Source organism: Heloderma suspectum, chromosome 3 (assembly GCF_057233095.1).
Source record: "Heloderma suspectum isolate Gila_16-S chromosome 3, 16-S_ref, whole genome shotgun sequence".
NCBI classification, from domain to species: Eukaryota; Metazoa; Chordata; class Lepidosauria; order Squamata; family Helodermatidae; genus Heloderma; species Heloderma suspectum.
In genome coordinates, this window is record NC_139460.1 from 55,884,889 (window position 1) to 55,902,885 (window position 17,997).

A 17,997-nucleotide genomic window follows, 5' to 3' on the forward strand; every position below is an offset into this window, starting at 1 on the left:
CACAAATGCTATAATCTGACTTGAAGGAATAATGTGCACTATGTATTACAAAGATTTCAGCGGCTTAAAGTGCACAGTAACATGTTCCCCATAGCATGGAAAGCAGAGAATTTGCACTTGGAAAAGTTCATTTCTATTATATTTGCACTGATGCTTGTAACGCCCAGGAATTTAATGATTTAAGCTTTACTTGTTAAGCATGGTTTTAAATAAATTCAAACATGTAACATTTATTATATGGCAATTTAGACTGTAGTATTGAACTCACAGTTTCAAACACTGGTTGGAACACCACAGTACTGACTGTTTCTATTTTAATGGTCATAAATTTTCAATGAAAAAAATGGGCATTGTTATGCACATAATTTAAATGAAAATTTGTAACAATTTACAGGCTTACTGTGATGGAAAAAGTAGCCTAGCAGAGCTTGAAATTATTGCTTGGAGCTGTGCTGACTCAAGGAGAAACACAAAAAAATTAAAACAGGTTTTATTTTAATTATATAGTTCTATTTACAAAGCTATGTTCAATAAATAAAAACACACTTATGTTTAAAAGATTTCTCCAAATGGAGAAACAACAAAGATTTGGCTTTATATTTATACAAAAAATGAATCCACGCAATCATTAAAACAGTCATAACTACTTTGGTTTCTTAAACATTAGGGAAAATAAAGGACTAGTTTAGGAAAGCTAAAACTTCTGAATGGTAGCCACAAAACATCTGAAGAAGATGGCTTTCTTGCACATATTATATCTTCCTCAAAAGGGCATATGCAGAATCCAACCCTTCCAATAACTCTCAGAAATTTTCCATTCCACTCATAGAAAAAGAATTTGGCTGTGTCTACTAGGGCAATACAATGTTCTTTACTGCTATTTTCCTTTATATGTTTTAAACAAAACTATAGTTTAGCAAGGCAAACAGCATGATTAGACTTCAAATTCATATGTGGCATGGGATAAATCCACGGAATTGTCATTTTGTGCATCCTCCAGAAATGAGATTTATTGGTAAGGAATCAGACTTACTACAATGCTATGGAATTAACTGATCACCAACTAATGTGATACATTTAATTTTGTTTGCCTTCAGGATGAGCCCTAAAGCATACGCAATATCCTAATGAAATAAGAGTGCCAAGATCCCAAACCTTTAAAGTATGAAAGTCAATATACAAGCTTGAAATCTAACCTTGCCATTATGAGGTGAACATCCCCAAATACCACATTCGTAATAAGCACCAATTTTGAATCCCACCTTACTCAGACTAGACATGTGTACTAAACCACCCAGTTCAGTAGTTATTAGAGGATCAAACTACAGTATACCCTGAGGCCTAAAAATACATTTTGAAAGTACTGCAGCAGAAATATGAGCAATTATCTATGCTACCAGAGTAAAACATAAAATATTCAAAATCAGAGGCAACATATGATATTTCTACTTCCACAGAGCATAGTATTCCAAGAATGTAAGCCAAACCGCATCAAGTGTCTCCCAATGGGCCCCTTTTTTCAAATCACTTTTTGGTCATTAAATGCTAGGCTGAATAGTTTGTCCAGAAGGAATAGCAGGTAGGTAAGGATTCGCCTTTCACATCATGAGGTCTGTAGCATCTCAGGAAGCTCTATGAGCTCAGCCTTCCTTTTTTGTTTTGTTGTACAGGTAGGAAAGGGAGGATAGGGAGCATAATGGAGCAAATACCTAACCTAGTTTGGAATAAAAGAAACACTGTACCTTTGTAGATGTGAAACACAATTTATTGATAAGGAAACCCCCCCAAACCCAAACACACTAACAGTTTGCCCTGGAAAACTATCAGGAGATTTGAATAAATGTCCCATTGAACATTCTAACAAATGAAGAGCATTCCATGAAACTGACCTGAATTTACAAAAGGGAGGTAACTACAAGTTAGGAACTCAGAATAGTGATGTTGGTTTAAATAATGCAATTGCTCTCACAATAGATTTATAATGGGTGATTCTCAGGGGGAAGGTGGCAGAAAAGCAGACAAGGCCTTTTCACGTAGTGTGTAGAACAGATTCTATACAGAATACTTTTAATGTCCATAAAAACTGGACAGGCACACAGTTCCTTGGATCCTCTTGTATCAATCCTACACATGTAAGCCACTGAAAGGCAAGATCAAGAAACCAGAATTTCAGTTCAAGAATTTGCAATCTAATTAGGAATGCTGGCAACCTATGGTCTAGAAGAGAACAACTCCTGTTTCTATGCATATGTTTCTGGTAACTACAGGGTATAGAAATGGAAAAGAAATATGATTTAATCATTACAGAACTGTTACGGGTTGATTCTTAGCTTTATGAACATTAAAGGACTACATTCAGCACTGTAGATGTTGGGATTTGTGTCACTAAAGCTGAACTTGGCCCTTGCTTTTAAAGAGCATTTTAATTAAAGAACAGGAAAACAGAAAGTTACTTAGACTACAATACTGATCACCAAAGCACACAAAAAATTACAGTATATACAGCAGGAATACTAACAGCAAGTGGGTAGATGGGACTTTTGTGATCATCCAAAAGAGCTGGAAATTACACTCTTCTTTAGGGGGAAAAAAAAGGCTAAAGTAGTTTTTTGTTTTTAAAAAATGTCATAGTAGGGACAATATTTGTTCACCCTGTACCACATCCACTCATACTCTCACTACATAGGTATGAATAAAGCTTATACAAACAGTTCCCTTATTGGAATGTTTCTGTACTTGTAGTAGAAAATGTCAAAAGGGCCTTCTCTGTGGTGGCCCCCACTCCCTTCCTAAGGAACTCCGCCATGGCCCCTCTTTAATGAGCTTCCACCACACACTGTAAACTTGGTTGTTCAGGCAGGCATTTGGGGTGGGTTAGGGTATTTTTAAACAATGTTTCAATGTCCAATCTTACTGTTTTAAATTGTACTGTTGTACATGGCCCAGAGTGGCCGGGTGACTGGCCAGATGGGCAATTAATACATTTAATAAATGAATGAATGAATGAATGAATGAATGCATAGTAGGTAGGTTAGATATGGATTGATTTTTAGAGAAGAGTGAGTGAAACCAAGAAAGAAAATAGAATCATTTATCATGCAGTATAAAGATTTAAGTGGTCCCATAGAAGTCTGTTCTGTGACCTTGAGATAACTTTCAAACATAGCAATGCTGGCTTAGCTTGACCTTTTCTACACACTGGACTGACGTTGGCCAATTTTCAGGCTACCTGGAAAAAGTAGTACCAAAATGTAAGTGAAAGAGGAAATAAATTGGCCCTGGCCTGGACAGTTACTGGGGGGAGGGGGGTGAACAAGGAAAACTAATGACCCATAGGCAACACCTCCACTCCACCTTCAGCACTGCTGTTGTGCAACTTATGATGAATCTGAGGATGGGGATGCCACTCTATATAAGTAGTTGCTACACTGTGGCCAAGAATTGGCCCAGAGCAGAAGGCAGCTAATGTGCCAACTTTGCAATGTCTGAAAGTAGTCCTTCATGAAGTTTGGTCTTTATGCGAAGCGGCAGTACAACATCATTCTGAGAAGTGCAGCACTAAAGAGACAGATTACAGTGGGTAAAAAGAGTCCTTTGAATCCTTGCACTCATCCACCCCCAAAGAGAAAAACCTCACGTGCATACATTCACTTCTCTTCTGAAATCTACTACTGCGGGGACTATAAAGTTACATCATGTAAGTCATTACAGCATTTTTCCACGCATGCAAAACAAGTTAATTTCCTGATTTTCTTTTTCTTTGAGTAGTGCATCATCAAGGCCACGGTGTATCAACAAAAGTCTCTCTCCACTTGTTCCCATGTCCATATCAGATTCAGTTATCTCACTTCAGGTCCTAGAAAATAAACACAACAGCATTATTCCAGATCTGAGCTGCTTTAAAAAACATGGATCTAAAATTCTTCCAAAAAATTACCTTTCTATCCCTAAAACTGAAAAAAGAAAGGTAATATGAGAGCAATGAAGTCATTTGCTGTTGAAATCTCTATGCAATATCAGTATAATTGCTTTTCACAGCCCTGTTCGGTCTGTGAAAATTAATAGATTTGTGAACATATTTCAGACGTATAAATAAAAACCTCATTTTGGAAACAACTCATTTTGAAAACATTTCACTTTAGCAACTAAAAAATGGGTCCTGCAACAAAGATGTTGCCCTGTGGAGTGCTCCTGTTCAGTATTCCAGTCAGGATACCCTATTCCAGTGTTTCTCCAACTGTGGACCGGGATTCACCAACAGGTCTCAGCCTACTTTCTGGTTGGTCTCAGTGCTTCAGGCTGCCCACTGCCTCTTTGCCTGACCACCCTGTGCCGTGGCCATGCCAAGCACACTACATAGATAGGTGTGGCAGCAGGAGTTGGTTGGCTAATATTTTTAATAATTATTCTTAAACTGGGAGCACAGAGTAATTGGATAACAGAGGGAAGTTGTTATAGAAGGAAGTGAGTGTAAAAGGAGCAGGAAGGGGGGATGAAAGAAACTGGCAGTGAGGGATAGAGTACAAGCTCAGTGTGACAGAAGAAAGGGAGAAGAAATGACAGGGGATAAGTAAGAACACTTTGAGAAGCATGTAGGTTTAAGGAGGAAAAGTCTTCACTATGTAGAGCCTCTGGATCGGCAAATTTTGCCCGAAATGGGGAGGCTGAGTAACACCTTCAGAGCCAATGTCAATACTTCACCTGAGGAAAGCTGATCTATGGAACTCCCTGCTACAAGGAAAAAGCTGTAGCAAAGAATTTAGCCATTTCCAAAGAGGGATTAGGTAGCAATATAACATTATATCAGTAATTGCCAGCTGATAATGACAAACTCCACTTCTATCTGCCACCATTTTGTGACTGGCTCTGACCCTGCACTACCATTTTGTGACTGGTGGACCTTAAGTTGTTTTCAGCTCTCTCAAGAGGGCCCTGATGGGCAGAATGCTTGAGAATCCCTGCTCTATTCCGTTCCTCTCTCAGCCCCAGCCTGTTTCCCCCTGCCTCCCCCGCCCCAACTGTCAGACATGCTCCGTCCACACTGGGCTGTTTTTGCTGAGTTTACTCCTCCTGAGGATTTTTTCCTTAAGGTTTTTTGTACCCCAAGCCTGGTGACACCTCCGTCTTGTGCATGGATGGTGCTGTTTTGGCTACATAAGGACCAGCACTCAGAGAACTGAATTCATTATTAGTAAACATGATCTTTAATAAACTTTACATTTTGATTCTAGGGTCATGGGGAAGGCAATCTCTTTGAATTGACATTTTTGAGGAACAATCCACCTGGTGTGGTTACTCCAAAGTTTTCACATCAATGGGATGTCTGAACAGTATACAGACTATTTGAAAAGACTTTGGCAGAGTATTACAAGCCCACAAGAACAATGTTCCCAGTGTTGAACAGGTTAAGCAAATCAAATTGTACCTAAGCACTACATGATCTATACTGCCCATTATCTATACTGCCCTAATAATTAATCAATTAAACAATTGAATGTACTGGAACTGCAGTTGGGGGAGCTAGCTGAAATCCCTGCTTATCCACGAAGCTCACAGGGTAGCTTTGACAAATTACTACAAGTCAGGGCTCCTTCACACTGAGCTTTTATCCTGTGATTTAGACTGCTCCTTCACAGAAGTTTGCGGGCTCATTACAGGACACCATGATCATTCAAGGCATCTCCTGCACTAAGTGCCCTTTGCTCCATTTTTAAATAGAACAGAGATAATGAGCTATCAAATTACCCTGTTGTGTTCCATTTCAGTTTCCTCTGCGAAAAGAGTAAAAGCGGCGAGAAGAGGAGCGAGATCAATGAAAGAGAATGGAAGACTCAGATATGGGGAGAAGGAAGGGGAAGGGGGTGGGGGAGAAGGAAGTGGGTGAAAAAGGGAGTCATTGTGATTCTGCATTTAAAACAGAAGCAGAAAGCCCCATTTTAAATGCAGGATTTTAGGCTGGTGTAGAGATGCCTTACATCTAACTGATCTCAGTGGGTGAGTGCCTGGATAAAATTTGGCTGTCTGGAACTGCTTGGAGAAAGGGGTGGGATGGAACTGTAATGACGTGCTGAAGGGTCTGCACAAAGGCGCTGGTCCTTTGGTCCAACCCTTGATAATGACCACAGAGCCAACTTCAAGAGGAGAAAATATGAATTCCATTTTTGGAAGAACTCTGTCTCACTTTGTGCCCTGTATGCACTTCTCTATATGCACTTTGGGTTGAGTTCAGACTTAGTCAAATTTAGAGTATATCCACTGAAATCAATGGGATTTAAGTTAGTCGTTACTAACTTATATCCATCCCATCGGTTTCAATGAGTCTACTCAAAATATAGTCATACTTAAACCAACCCGGAGTTTTTCTGTCCAGCTTCTGAGTGCAGCCTTCACACCACATGACATGTTTAGAGGCTTAGCCAACCTTCAGCAGCAGCTTTTCAGGGAGCACAAGATTTGGAACCTGAGAAGTCCCTGTGTGCATGTGGTGGTCACTGTATGACCCTTTGGATCCCACCACATGTAGTTATACTAATACTCCACATTATTATAATAATGTACTATTTTGGGATTATGGTGTCTTGTGTGAGAGTCCAAGTACCCCTATCAACTCTTAGCAGTTTACAAGTTTGGGTAAATGACTTTCAATTACTTTCTGACTGAATATAGTATAAGAAGTTGCCTATGGAACAAACTGATGAAACACTTCTAATTCTCTCACTGATTAATTGCTTGAATAACTAAGACCTAATTACTCACTAGTTAGGTTGCAGTCGTGGCTGAATTAATCTAATGGATTTAGTTTAAGCAGTAGTCAATGAAGTATGAAGTAAATAGCAAGTTGGAGGTGAATGAGGTACACAGAATATGAACATTTGTGTAATTATTTTTCCTCAATACTCTTAGTGGATTAATAAAATCAGTATTTTCATTGTAATAAATAAGAAAAATAAATTTTATTGACTACATGCCTGGGCCACTGCATGCTTACTGTATAATCAGAGCTATGAAATAAAATCATAGAGTTGGAAGGGACCTTGGAAATCATCTAGTCCAGGGGTAGGCAATGCCCACCAATGGCTCTGTGTGTGTGTGTGTGTGTGTGTGTGTGTGTGAGAGAGAGAGAGAGAGAGAGAGTGCGCTTGAGTGTCTATGAGCTTTTCTGCATGCTGTTAATTGTGTTATCTACTTTTGGTTTTGTCACCGAACTGAGATCCAAGAACTACACAAGGAATTTTCCTTTCCTGCTTTTCAGCCATATAATCTCTAGGTGGTGCTTTAGTGTATGGCAGAATAACGCAAATACATAAAGAGAAATCATGCTTTCTTTCACTTTCACAATTAAATGCTGCATTTCCCTGCTCTAAAAAAAATCGCCAAAAGTGTTGGTTAGACACAGAAGCAAAACTGAAGGGTCATGACATTGTCTAAAGAACCAATAAACAACCGTGAGTAGGGAATGACGAGCACATAATAAATGCTTCATGTAGAAAAGCCCTATGGGTTTCTTTTTCTCTCTCACCCTGGGTGAGAGAGAAAAAGAAACGGGGGTAATGTTTGTTGGCAGATGGGAGGAGGAGATAGAAAAAGAGTTTGCCTTCTATTAAATAGGTTTCTGTTGGCACTGAAAACCATGGGTTCGAAGGACTTGTTTTTTGTGCTGGGGCTCAGATTTTACCTCTACTTCGTACTCAGTCCCTTTAGGCAGGTTACTTGTCCTTTGTGACCAGTCACACCTCCCATGGCAGCCATTTAATAGTGGTGCCAAGGACAGTCACTCAAACTGCCAAATGTGGCCCTGGGCCCAAAAAGGTTGCCTACCCCGATCTAGTCCAACCGCCTGCTCAATGCAGGCTTTGCGATGGAGGATGCAGCCACTAGGGATGTCAGAGAATTCTGCCATGGATCTCGGTGAGGCCGAATGCCAGTGCATTCGGCCCCCCGAAATCCATGGCGGAACCAAGCCCCCCTGCCCCCCCGCCCTGTGAAAGGCACGCGAAACGGGACACCTACTTGCTGCCATTCGCGCTGCTTTGCGAATGGTGGCCGCAGCCGCAGCCACAGCCGCCATTCGCTTCTTCATTATAGCCATGATAGGCTACGTAAATACTTACGTAGCCTATCACGGCTAATGTAGGGACGCCATTTGCGTACCTGCGGAAGCCGTGATAAGCTGCGTAAGTATTTACATAGCCTATCACAGCAAAAAAAAAGGGAACGCAAATGGCGGCAGCTACGGCGGCCGCCATTTGCGTTCCCTTTTTTTGGCCGTGATAGGCTATGTAAATATTTACGTAGCCTATTACGGCAAAAGAGAGGGGCGCAAATGGCATAGTGGCCGCCATTTGTGCCCATCTCTTTTGCCATAATAGGTTACGTAAATATTTACGTAGCCTATCATGGCCCCCCCCAAAAGGGAACGCAAATGGCGGCCGCCGTAGCCACCGCCATTTGCGTTCGCTGTTTTTTTGTTTTTTTCCATGATAGGCTACATAAATATTTACAGAGCCTATCACGGCAAAATACAGGGACACAAATGGTGGCGGCTACGGCAGCTACCATTTGCGTCCCTGTGCAGGCTGCCCAGCGGCCGGATGTCTGGCTGCAGGCAGCCCCGGCCGGCGGCTCCATGGAATCGCCGCGGAGTGGAGCTGGCTGGAGAGAATTTTGGGGGAAGGGACGGAGCGCCTCCCCCCCACCGCAAATGTCACCCTTCGAAAAGGTAAGTGACTTTCATACATCCCTAGCCACAACACCCTTGACAGATGGCCATCCAGCCTCTGCTTAAATATCTCGAGTGAGACATAAAACTGAAACCAAAAAAAATTAAGCAAACAGACTGATCATGCACATAACCCATAACATTTTGTCTTAAATTTCTCTAATAAATTTATCTAATTAATAAAATAACAATAGAGTGGTAAGTTATATTTGTATCAAGTGGGACCCACACCAAAGTGTTGCAGTGTAGAATGTTTCTATTCAGGGCTCCAGCCAGCCATGACCTTTTCCAGGATATGCCATTCCATTCCTACTCCCCCCGTTTTCCATGTCCCCCCTCCCCCCACAACAGTCACCCAGCATCCCAGAGCCATGCTCACCCCTCATGGCTGTTTTGGGGTTCTCCATTAGGGTTTTTTCCCCCAAAGCTTTTTTGTACTACTGCAAATCTTGGGGCATCCAAGGCTGCTGATAGCTCTCTCTTATGCATAGGGTCCTATGTGATGTGGCAGCCAGTGTGGTGTAGTGGTTAGACTAGGACTTGGGAGTTCTGGGTTCTAGACCCCACTTGACCATGAAAATCATTGGGTGACTTTGGGCCAGTGTGACTCTCAGTCTAGCCTACCTCACAGGGTTATTGTAAGGATAAAATGGAGAGGGGAAGGACCATGTAAGCTACCTTGGGCTCCTTGCAAAAGGAAAAAAAAGGCAGGATATAAATGAAATAATAAACAATAAGATTTTTGGATTGAGTTTGCTATTCATATGTAGGATATTTGTAAACCATCTTCTATAAGGCATCTGAAGCGATGTACAAGTTTAAATGCACAATGCAGATGTGGTAAATCAATGACAAACTCTATGGTTACAGATGGTGCATAACAGGTTAGTTGAATTATTCAATTAAACCTAACGACAGAAGCCTCATTGCAAGTCGTGGCAACAAACAGGCATCCACAAATTTTGCCTTGGCTCAGTAGCCAGCCATTATTTGTGCTCACCACTGACTGTTCCTTCCATGAGTCCTCTGCATATGCCAAAGATGGTGTGAGGGTCTCTTCATATTTTCATTAGCTTTGGAACAGGCAGAAGCAGCACAGACTCTATCATGTTTTGTTTTGTTTTGTTTTGTAGGTGTCTTGGGAGAGGGGGAATCTATGTGCTTCTGGGCTTGCTAGGGGGCCAGGGCCATTTGCCACAGCCATCAGGTTCATGGAGCTATGGCAGCAAAAATGAAATCCGAAAGCTTACCCAATGGCTTTTAAATGGGGATAAAACTATAGAAAAAACTGTTTCAGCTCATATCTGGAAAACATTGGACCAATGGGACAATTTTATGAAAAAATAGTCAAGGTTTGTGCCTTACTGAGATGAGAACTGAAGAAGTGCTATTACTTTGCAAATCATGTATTTACAGTTTTATTTTTAAAAAAATAAACCATGCAAAAAAAGAGAAAACTCTAAACGCCCTACTGAAAGATATGATCAGTAAATACAGGCAATACTCACGATCATTCTAACATAACTCCTTTCGCATCTTTGAAAAACCAAGGAAAAAGTTGGTAGTTAGACAAGCAAGGAGAAGTTTAATAGCAACAATCTTAGAATGGATTAGAATTTAAGATGACTTCCTGGCATGCAAGAATCCCATGTAATGTGAAAGAAATTAAGAGGTATGCCACTGATATATTTCTCCAAGCACAATCACCACTTCTCTTGGTTTTACATCCATGGAAGTGGGATTTTTCAAAGGCAAACTGGATCAAATGAGGAAATCAGAGATCCAAAGGAAAAGTACCATTTTGCCTAGCACCATTCCAGAAATGCACGCAGCCCATGCAGAAGACAGCTCGACATCTACCTTCTAGAAGGAACATTCCTCTTATTAAGAGCTTGATTCTTTTGGCAGAACAAGTTATAAGATCACCATTTATTTATTTATTTCATTTCTATGCCGCCCAATAGCCGAAGCCATGCTGTTTACCCTAGAATAGCCAGCCAAGCAGGACTGAGGTCCAGACAAGCCAATGATCACTGTACTACAAAGCATATCCTAATACCTATAACTGCCAGTAGGAAATTCATGAACCACAATTTTTTTAAGGCCATGAATAATTTATATTATCATTTTATAGAAATATCTCTGTTTAAGCAGGATCAACAGCCAGTTTCCAGCCTACATTAAAAAGAAAAAGCCAAAGCCCTGAAATATAGTACAAAATTTCAATCACCACCTACCATTAAGTGATTCTTCGACAGCTTTCTGTAAAATATTTAAAATACATAAAGCCTTCATGTCTAGTTTGGATCTCCAAAATTAAATAACTCTAACTGACATATACAATAAATAGTGATTCTACAAAATAAATAGAAGAAGCGGCAGAATGTTAATACATTAGTGAAAGGTTTTGTTATTTCCAGGCTGTTAACGATGACACACCTCCTGCCTCAGAAGTGCTTCAATAGCTGGAGCTTTTCTTTACAATTTGGCTGCATTACAGAAAGAACAAGGAAGAACAAGCAGCAGTATTTAGTGGCATCATGGCTGTAATGCTTGCTTTGGAATATGTGCAGTTAACCTGGTAGTAAATTATCCTAGAACAGGAACATGCTGTGGAACCTAACAGGTGCTCCGCTCAACCCCAATCTTATATGAAATACTGTCAAGAATGTTAGTAATGAAAATCTCAAGTGCCGCAGAATAAAAGCTTCAGGGATTATTGTGGAATTAGTATATAGCTCTCCCCCCCCTCTAAAATGGAAAAGGAAATCAAGACTAGAATTGATGTCCATACCAGAAGCAAAGAAGAGAGCTGTCATTTCAAACTCAATGTAATCCCTCCTATCTTCTGTTTTATTTTGCTGCACATTAACAGTATCTGTAGCTCTTTTGGATGACACCATGAAGGCAAACAGTACTTGGATAGTCATTTATCTGAATAGGACCATACACTGACCGAACTGGTTTAAAGCACTTTTTGTACTGGGTATATTTCAAACCTTGGCTCCAATCTGAAATATCCATTTGGCACACAGAACTCTTTTGCACCAATGGCTAGAGAATTTGGTGCCTTGATCCACTTTGTTTTAGGAATAAACCCTCCCTCCTCAACTAAGGTTTTAAAACAGCTCCTTTCCAGGAAAAGAGCTGAGTTCCAGTTGGGAGTTGGTCGCTCCATCTTTTACCTGCAGTTACCTCTACTCCTCTCCCAGTAACCAGTCTCCCTCCCCGTATCTGCATTTGTTATGTTGGTATTGGTTCAGTCAGGGCCCCTAAAGAACAGAACAATCCAGTTCGAATAATCACCACAGCCCACCGTGACTTATTTAAGTCACGGTGGGTTGTGGTGTGTGCTGGGCGGGTTTTGAATATTCAAGTCATGACTGTAGCTTGTCATGTTGTTCAAAACCAGCAAGGGTGGGTTGTTGGTGTGGTTACAAACCACCCGCAGTGGAGGCTGATGGCTCTGTTGTCAGCAGGTCTGTAAATCTGCTTTGGGTTTCAGTCAGAACCAGCCAGAACCAGCCATTATGCAGATAGGGTTCAGCATCTTGGATAGCTCCTTTAGAATTCTAGTTGGTTCTGAGTGAAACCCAGAATGGATTCACAGCCCCACTGGCATCAGAGCCACCAACTTCCACCAAACCACCCAGAACTCATGGGCTGTTTTAGGGTTGCGGGTGGTTTGTTAGCCAAGCCAGCCTCCTACTCTCACTGGGTTGGGATGACGCAAAGTGCGGTTGTGGCTTCAGTATTCAAAATAGCCACACGTACATGCCACAGCCCACTCTCGCGAGCTGCTTGATTGTGCAAACAGGCCCAATGCCTCATCGCTCCTGACCAATCTCTCTAGCAAAAAGCCTAAGAATGCGTAAAGGTTTCAGGGCCCTGCAAGGTCCTTGCTAGCCTCCCCACTGCAGAATTATAGAAGGACAACCCCTGAACCTGGAACTGAGATGAACAACATCCCAAACGTCCTGTTGTATCCTCATTCCTCTGGAATAGGTAAATATCAATGCTTTAACCATGTTCTAGCTTTCCAATTTTCCTTCAATCATCTTCCCGCACTACACCCGGTGCTGCCCAACCCCGTATTACAATTCTCAGGTTTCCCCATGGTGTTTGTTTGTTTGTTTATTTATTTATTTATTAAATTTATTAATCGCCCATCTGGCTGGTCACCCAGCCACTCTGGGCAATGAACAACAATAACAATAGTTTACACAATAAAATTCAACATTAAAAACATCACATTTCTAAAATTGCCCTAGCCCACCCCAAATGCCTGCCTGAACAACCATGTTTTTAATGCATGGTGGAAGCTCATTAAAGAGGGGGAATGGCACAGTTCCCTAGGGAGGGAGTTCCACAGAGTGGGGGCCACCACAGAGAAGGCCCTCTCCCTCGTCCTCACCAGCCTAGCTGTCCTGGCTGATGGCACAGAGAGAAGGCCATCCGAGGCTGATCTTGTTGAGCGGCCTATCTGGTGTTGCTGGAGGCACTCCTTGAGATAGGCTGGGCCAGAACCATATAGGGTTTCAGGCCTCCAGCTCTGCCTGTAAAATCCCTAGCACCCTCCCCATTTTGTTTGTTGCCAACCATAACTTCCCACCTCTATCTTTCTCTGCCTAATTCTAGGGATGTTGGAGAATTCCACCAAAGATTCCAGGGAGGCCAAATGCCAGTGCATTCAGCCCTCCGGAATCCATGGTGGAACAAAGCCACCCACCCCACCACCCCACGAAATGGGCCCGGAACGGAGCCTACCTTTGTCGGCTGTTCTGGTGCTCCTCGAGTGGCGGCTGCGTCTGCGGCCACCATTCACCTCTTTCGAAAGGCTGTGATAGACTACGTAAGTATTTACATAGCCTATCACGGCTAATGCAGGGACGCCATTTGCATCCCTGCAGAGGCCATGATAGCTACGTAAATATATACGTAGCTTATCACGGCAATAGGAAGGAATGCGAATGGCGGCCGCCATAGCCGCTACCATTTGTGTCCATGTCTTTAGCCATGATAGGCTACGTATATATTTACGTAGCCTATCACGGCAAAAGACGGGTGCAAATGGCATAGCGGCCGCTATCTGCGCCCCTATCTTTTGCTGTGATAGGCTATGTAAATATATACATAGCCTATCACGGCTAAAGACACGGACGCAAATGGCGGTGGCTACAGCGGCCGCCATTTGTGTCCCTGTGCAGCTCAGCGGCCGGATGTCTGGCTGCGGGCAGCCCCGGCCAGCAGCTCCGTGGAGTTGCCATGGAGCAGTGCCAGCCGGGGAGGATTCTGGGCGGAGGGACGGAGCGCCTTCCCCCCACCACGGATTGCCCAGCGCGGAGCCAGGTAAGAGTTTCGTACATCCCTACTCAATTCCTGGTTGTAGCTATGTATGTGCAGGTCCAAGCTTAATAGAGTTCATCTAACCAAGTTCTCCATTCTATATCAAAGTATGTAGGTGGGTAATCTTGTATATTTTGTAATAAAGCTTTTATTCTGGGACTTCCGGTCGGGACCGATGTCACTCTGGTAGCTTCCCACAGGGCTCCGTGGGAGCTGTCTCAAACAGCTTTTTAAAAGGTTAAAAAACCTTTTCAACTCCCCCCTGGAATGGAAAGGGGGGGCAAGGCATCAGCTCTGGGCAACATCTTGGAGAAAGGTAACTCCCACGCGATAGTGGGGGGGCTGGATTCCAGGATTATCTCCCCAGAGCTTTACCAATGCAAAAAGCTGTACTGAGACTCCTATTTTATAGGAGAAAACAGGGCTGACATGTTCCATAGAATATATGCTTTAAGAAATATCAACAACCTTTGAGGGATGATTTTAACAATATTTGAGAACATCTGAGGACCTGTAAGATCTGCTTGAGAGAAACATGTCTGCACCAAGGAGAAAAAAGGAGCTCGCATCTACTCCCCCCAAACCCTCTGGGTCGAAAGTGTCAAGAAGAGAAGATATAGGTGATTTATTTACACTGATAAAGACCTTATCTTCGCAATTTACAGTGCAAGTCAAGAGGTTGGATTTAATCCAAAATTCCATCACCACCCTGCAAGGAGCTGTAGATTTGATTAATGCGTCACAGCAAAAAATGGAGTCGAAAATTAATGAGCTTGAAGACCATGTGGCTGGAAATGAAACCATGACACAAACTTATTTAAAAACACCTCTGACAGAATTTCTCAACTGGAGGCCTTCACGAAGAGATCCAATGTATGTATTTTGGGGATTAAAAATTTGCCTAATGCTGTAAAATTGCTTGTTTTTGTGGATAAACTTTTGCATGAAATACTCCCTATTCCATCTGATTATTTACTTGATATTGAGCAGGCATTTCGTGTGCCATATGCTAAAGGGACTGATTACACCATCATAGCTCAATTTGCAAAAGTCTCCAGAAAGAATTTTATCCTGCATCTGGCTAGAGAGGCTCAAAGCCTTTCCTGGAAACAAGATAAAGTTAAGTTGTTTCCAGACTACATCAAAGAGGTGGCGAATAAAAGAAGGCAATTTATCAAAGCAAAGAACTTGGCAAAACAAATAAATTTACAATACTACTTAAAATATCCTGCTACTCTTTGTATTGTGTCTGAAGGTCAATTGAAGAAGTTTCAAAATCATGAAATGGCAGAGGCTTGGCTGAACGTAAAAAAGTGTGATAATTTTGTTACAACCCCATCTTTAAACAAGCTTTGTTAATTGTTTCTATTTAGCCTATATGATCCAGGCTAACTCAGAAGATAAATTATATATATATATATATATATATATATTTGCTTACTTTCTTTCATTTGTTTTTTCTTGCTTTTATCTTAAAATAGATAATATATCTAGTATAAAATATATTACTGAATGTTGAGGGTTTATATTGTGTGTGTGTGTGTGTATGTGTGTGTGTATGTATATATATATATATTATTTCTAATAATACTAGTCTTTTGGGAATGAGTCTTTTAGACCTCTTTCTTTGATATAAGATTGATGATATGATATAGAAATGTAAGGTTGTTTATTAAATTGCAAGATTGTTAAGGTTACAGATATAGTTTTTAAAATAGAATGACATTGGAGACTGGAGCTTAAACTCAATTTATTAGGGGGGAGGGAGGGGGGAGGGAGGGGGGAGGGAGGGGGAAGGAATTATCTTCTTTTTTCTTCGCTTCCTTTCCTCCTCCCTTTTCCCTTTATCTTTTTCTTTTTTCTTCTCTTTTTGTTATTGTGGTGTCCACATCAGAATATTGTGTTGCTGGAAAACGGAAGCATTGATGAGGTTGTTGGTAATTTTGGTACTGTTTATTTCATTCATATAAAATAAATAAAAATATATTCCCCCCCCCCAAAAGCTTATATTTTGATTCATGTCAGTCCATATTTTGGAGCTAACATCCCCCTGATTTAATCACCAATGTGTGTTTTTAAATCTCTGCTGGCTGTTCTTAGTGCTGTATTTACCTACTGTTTCATTGTATATGTTGATTTTATTATTACTGTATTTTAGAGACAATATTATGAACTGCCCAGAAAAAACAGCAGAAGTATATGGAGATATATATATCTATATATATAGATATATATAGATATCTTTTAAATAAAACAAAACAGGTTAACACTGGTTGCCTTTGTAACCGGTTTAAAACCAGAGTTTGAAAACTCTTTATTATAAGAAAATGTGCTTCGTGCTGACATAGACATAACTAGGAATGTGCAAATCAGAAAAACACGAGCTTCCTGAAATTCTCTGAATTCCATCTCAAAGCTTGTTCCGACCTGAATCCATATTGGACTGTAAGCTCTTTTCCCCCTTTCTTTTCACATGAAAATCTGTGTGTATTTTTCAAAAAGTTCACATCAATTGTGCACATCTTTGGAATGTATGCATTGTTCTCCCATTGATTAAAGCATAGGTGTGCACATTTTTCAAAAGTGCACATTTTTAATGCACATTTTTTCAAATGTATGCAAGCTGTTGAACACATTTTTTGAGGGGGGGTGCAAATCACATTGCAAGCTCGGAAATGTATGGACTTCGACCGCAGATAGCGTCCGAGTCTGTGTTCGGTCCGGAAGGTGCAAACTGGGTAAATCCTGATAAAAAATGAACTGAAATGAATTTCTCATACATCCCTAGAGATAACATTATACCATGGTTAAAACAAACCACGGAAGGAAGGAATGCACACAGGACAGGGAAAGAGGGAGGAAGCATGTGAACCTGAGGCATACTCCTGATAGCCTAACCATTATTAATAATGTTACATCTGCACCAAGGCATCCTGACAGTGCTTCCTTTGTTACTTGACACAGCTGAATGCAACTCAGGCATCTTACAGGATAGATCAAAGGCTGTCCCTCACACACAGATGTTAAACTTGCAGGAAAATGGACTGGATTTTTTCCCCTTTAATAGTGGCTCTAATGGAATACAGCTATCAACTTCTCCTATTGCCAGAATAAAAATGAAACTTCAAGCAAAGGCTCAGGTCTGACAGATGAAGGAATATTAGAAGCACCTGTGCTTCACTTTACTTTTCAAGTGTGCTTTCAGGAAAATAACCTCAGAATCACTGCTGCACATCAGAGAATACACTGCGGTTAAGAAAAACTCTGGCATCAAGCCTAGATGTCAAACACAGACAGAGGTGGTGGTAAATCAGTTTCTCTCTATATATACATATACATTTACACACACACATGTCACTTCAGGCCAAGTGAGGCTCATATTATTGAACACTTCTGCATACTCCCCCACTTCCCAACTGTTCTGCCCAGGAAAAAATTAGTATCTCTACAGTTAATGGGCTATCTTTATTTGTGCGGTGTGTGTGTGTTGTTGTTGACAGGAGGAGCAATCATGTGAACCCCACTTACATCCTGAAGTGGTATACTAAATAAACATACTTACCACTGTTGTTTATGACAGACTTCAACTAACTAATCTCTCTGCATAGGTTGCCAATGAACTATTTTCCAGTCACCCAGCCATATCTGAGGGAGTGACTGGGTTTGCATGATCAATGCAGCCCACCATGGTTCCTTTAAGCAGCCATTTTGAATATTCACCCCCCTGTCTGTCATCCAAACCCTGGCTGCAGGGTTATTTGAGGGTTGTTTAACTCTGAAACAACCCCTGCCACCCAAGTCCAGATGACATGACAAACCACAGCAATCCCCTGCCGGGGGTTGAATATTCAAAATGGCTGCCCAGACACAACACAACCCACTGTGGCTTAAAAAAAGCCACGGTGGGCTGCAGTGATCATGCTAACTGGCCT

General features: G+C 41.4%; 1 protein-coding gene across 14 annotated transcripts in view; it reads right to left on the minus strand.

Annotated features, from left to right (window-relative positions):
- Positions 1–474: 474 nt before the first annotated feature.
- The window catches only part of CD47 (CD47 molecule), a 97,953-nt gene continuing 80,430 nt past the window's right edge, over positions 475–17,997 (minus strand). For 4 of the 14 annotated variants that reach the window (XM_084843323.1, XM_084843322.1, XM_084843318.1 and 1 more), the window contains one exon: positions 475–3,856. In XM_084843323.1, coding sequence (XP_084699449.1) covers positions 3,845–3,856 — 12 coding nt within the window. In that variant the 3' untranslated portion in view covers positions 475–3,844. Of the gene's footprint in view, positions 3,857–10,227; positions 10,256–10,956; positions 10,982–15,795; positions 15,972–16,331; positions 16,811–17,997 lie in introns of those variants that run through there. The other 10 variants (XM_084843321.1, XM_084843320.1, XM_084843316.1 and 7 more) reach the window with 3 other exon arrangements.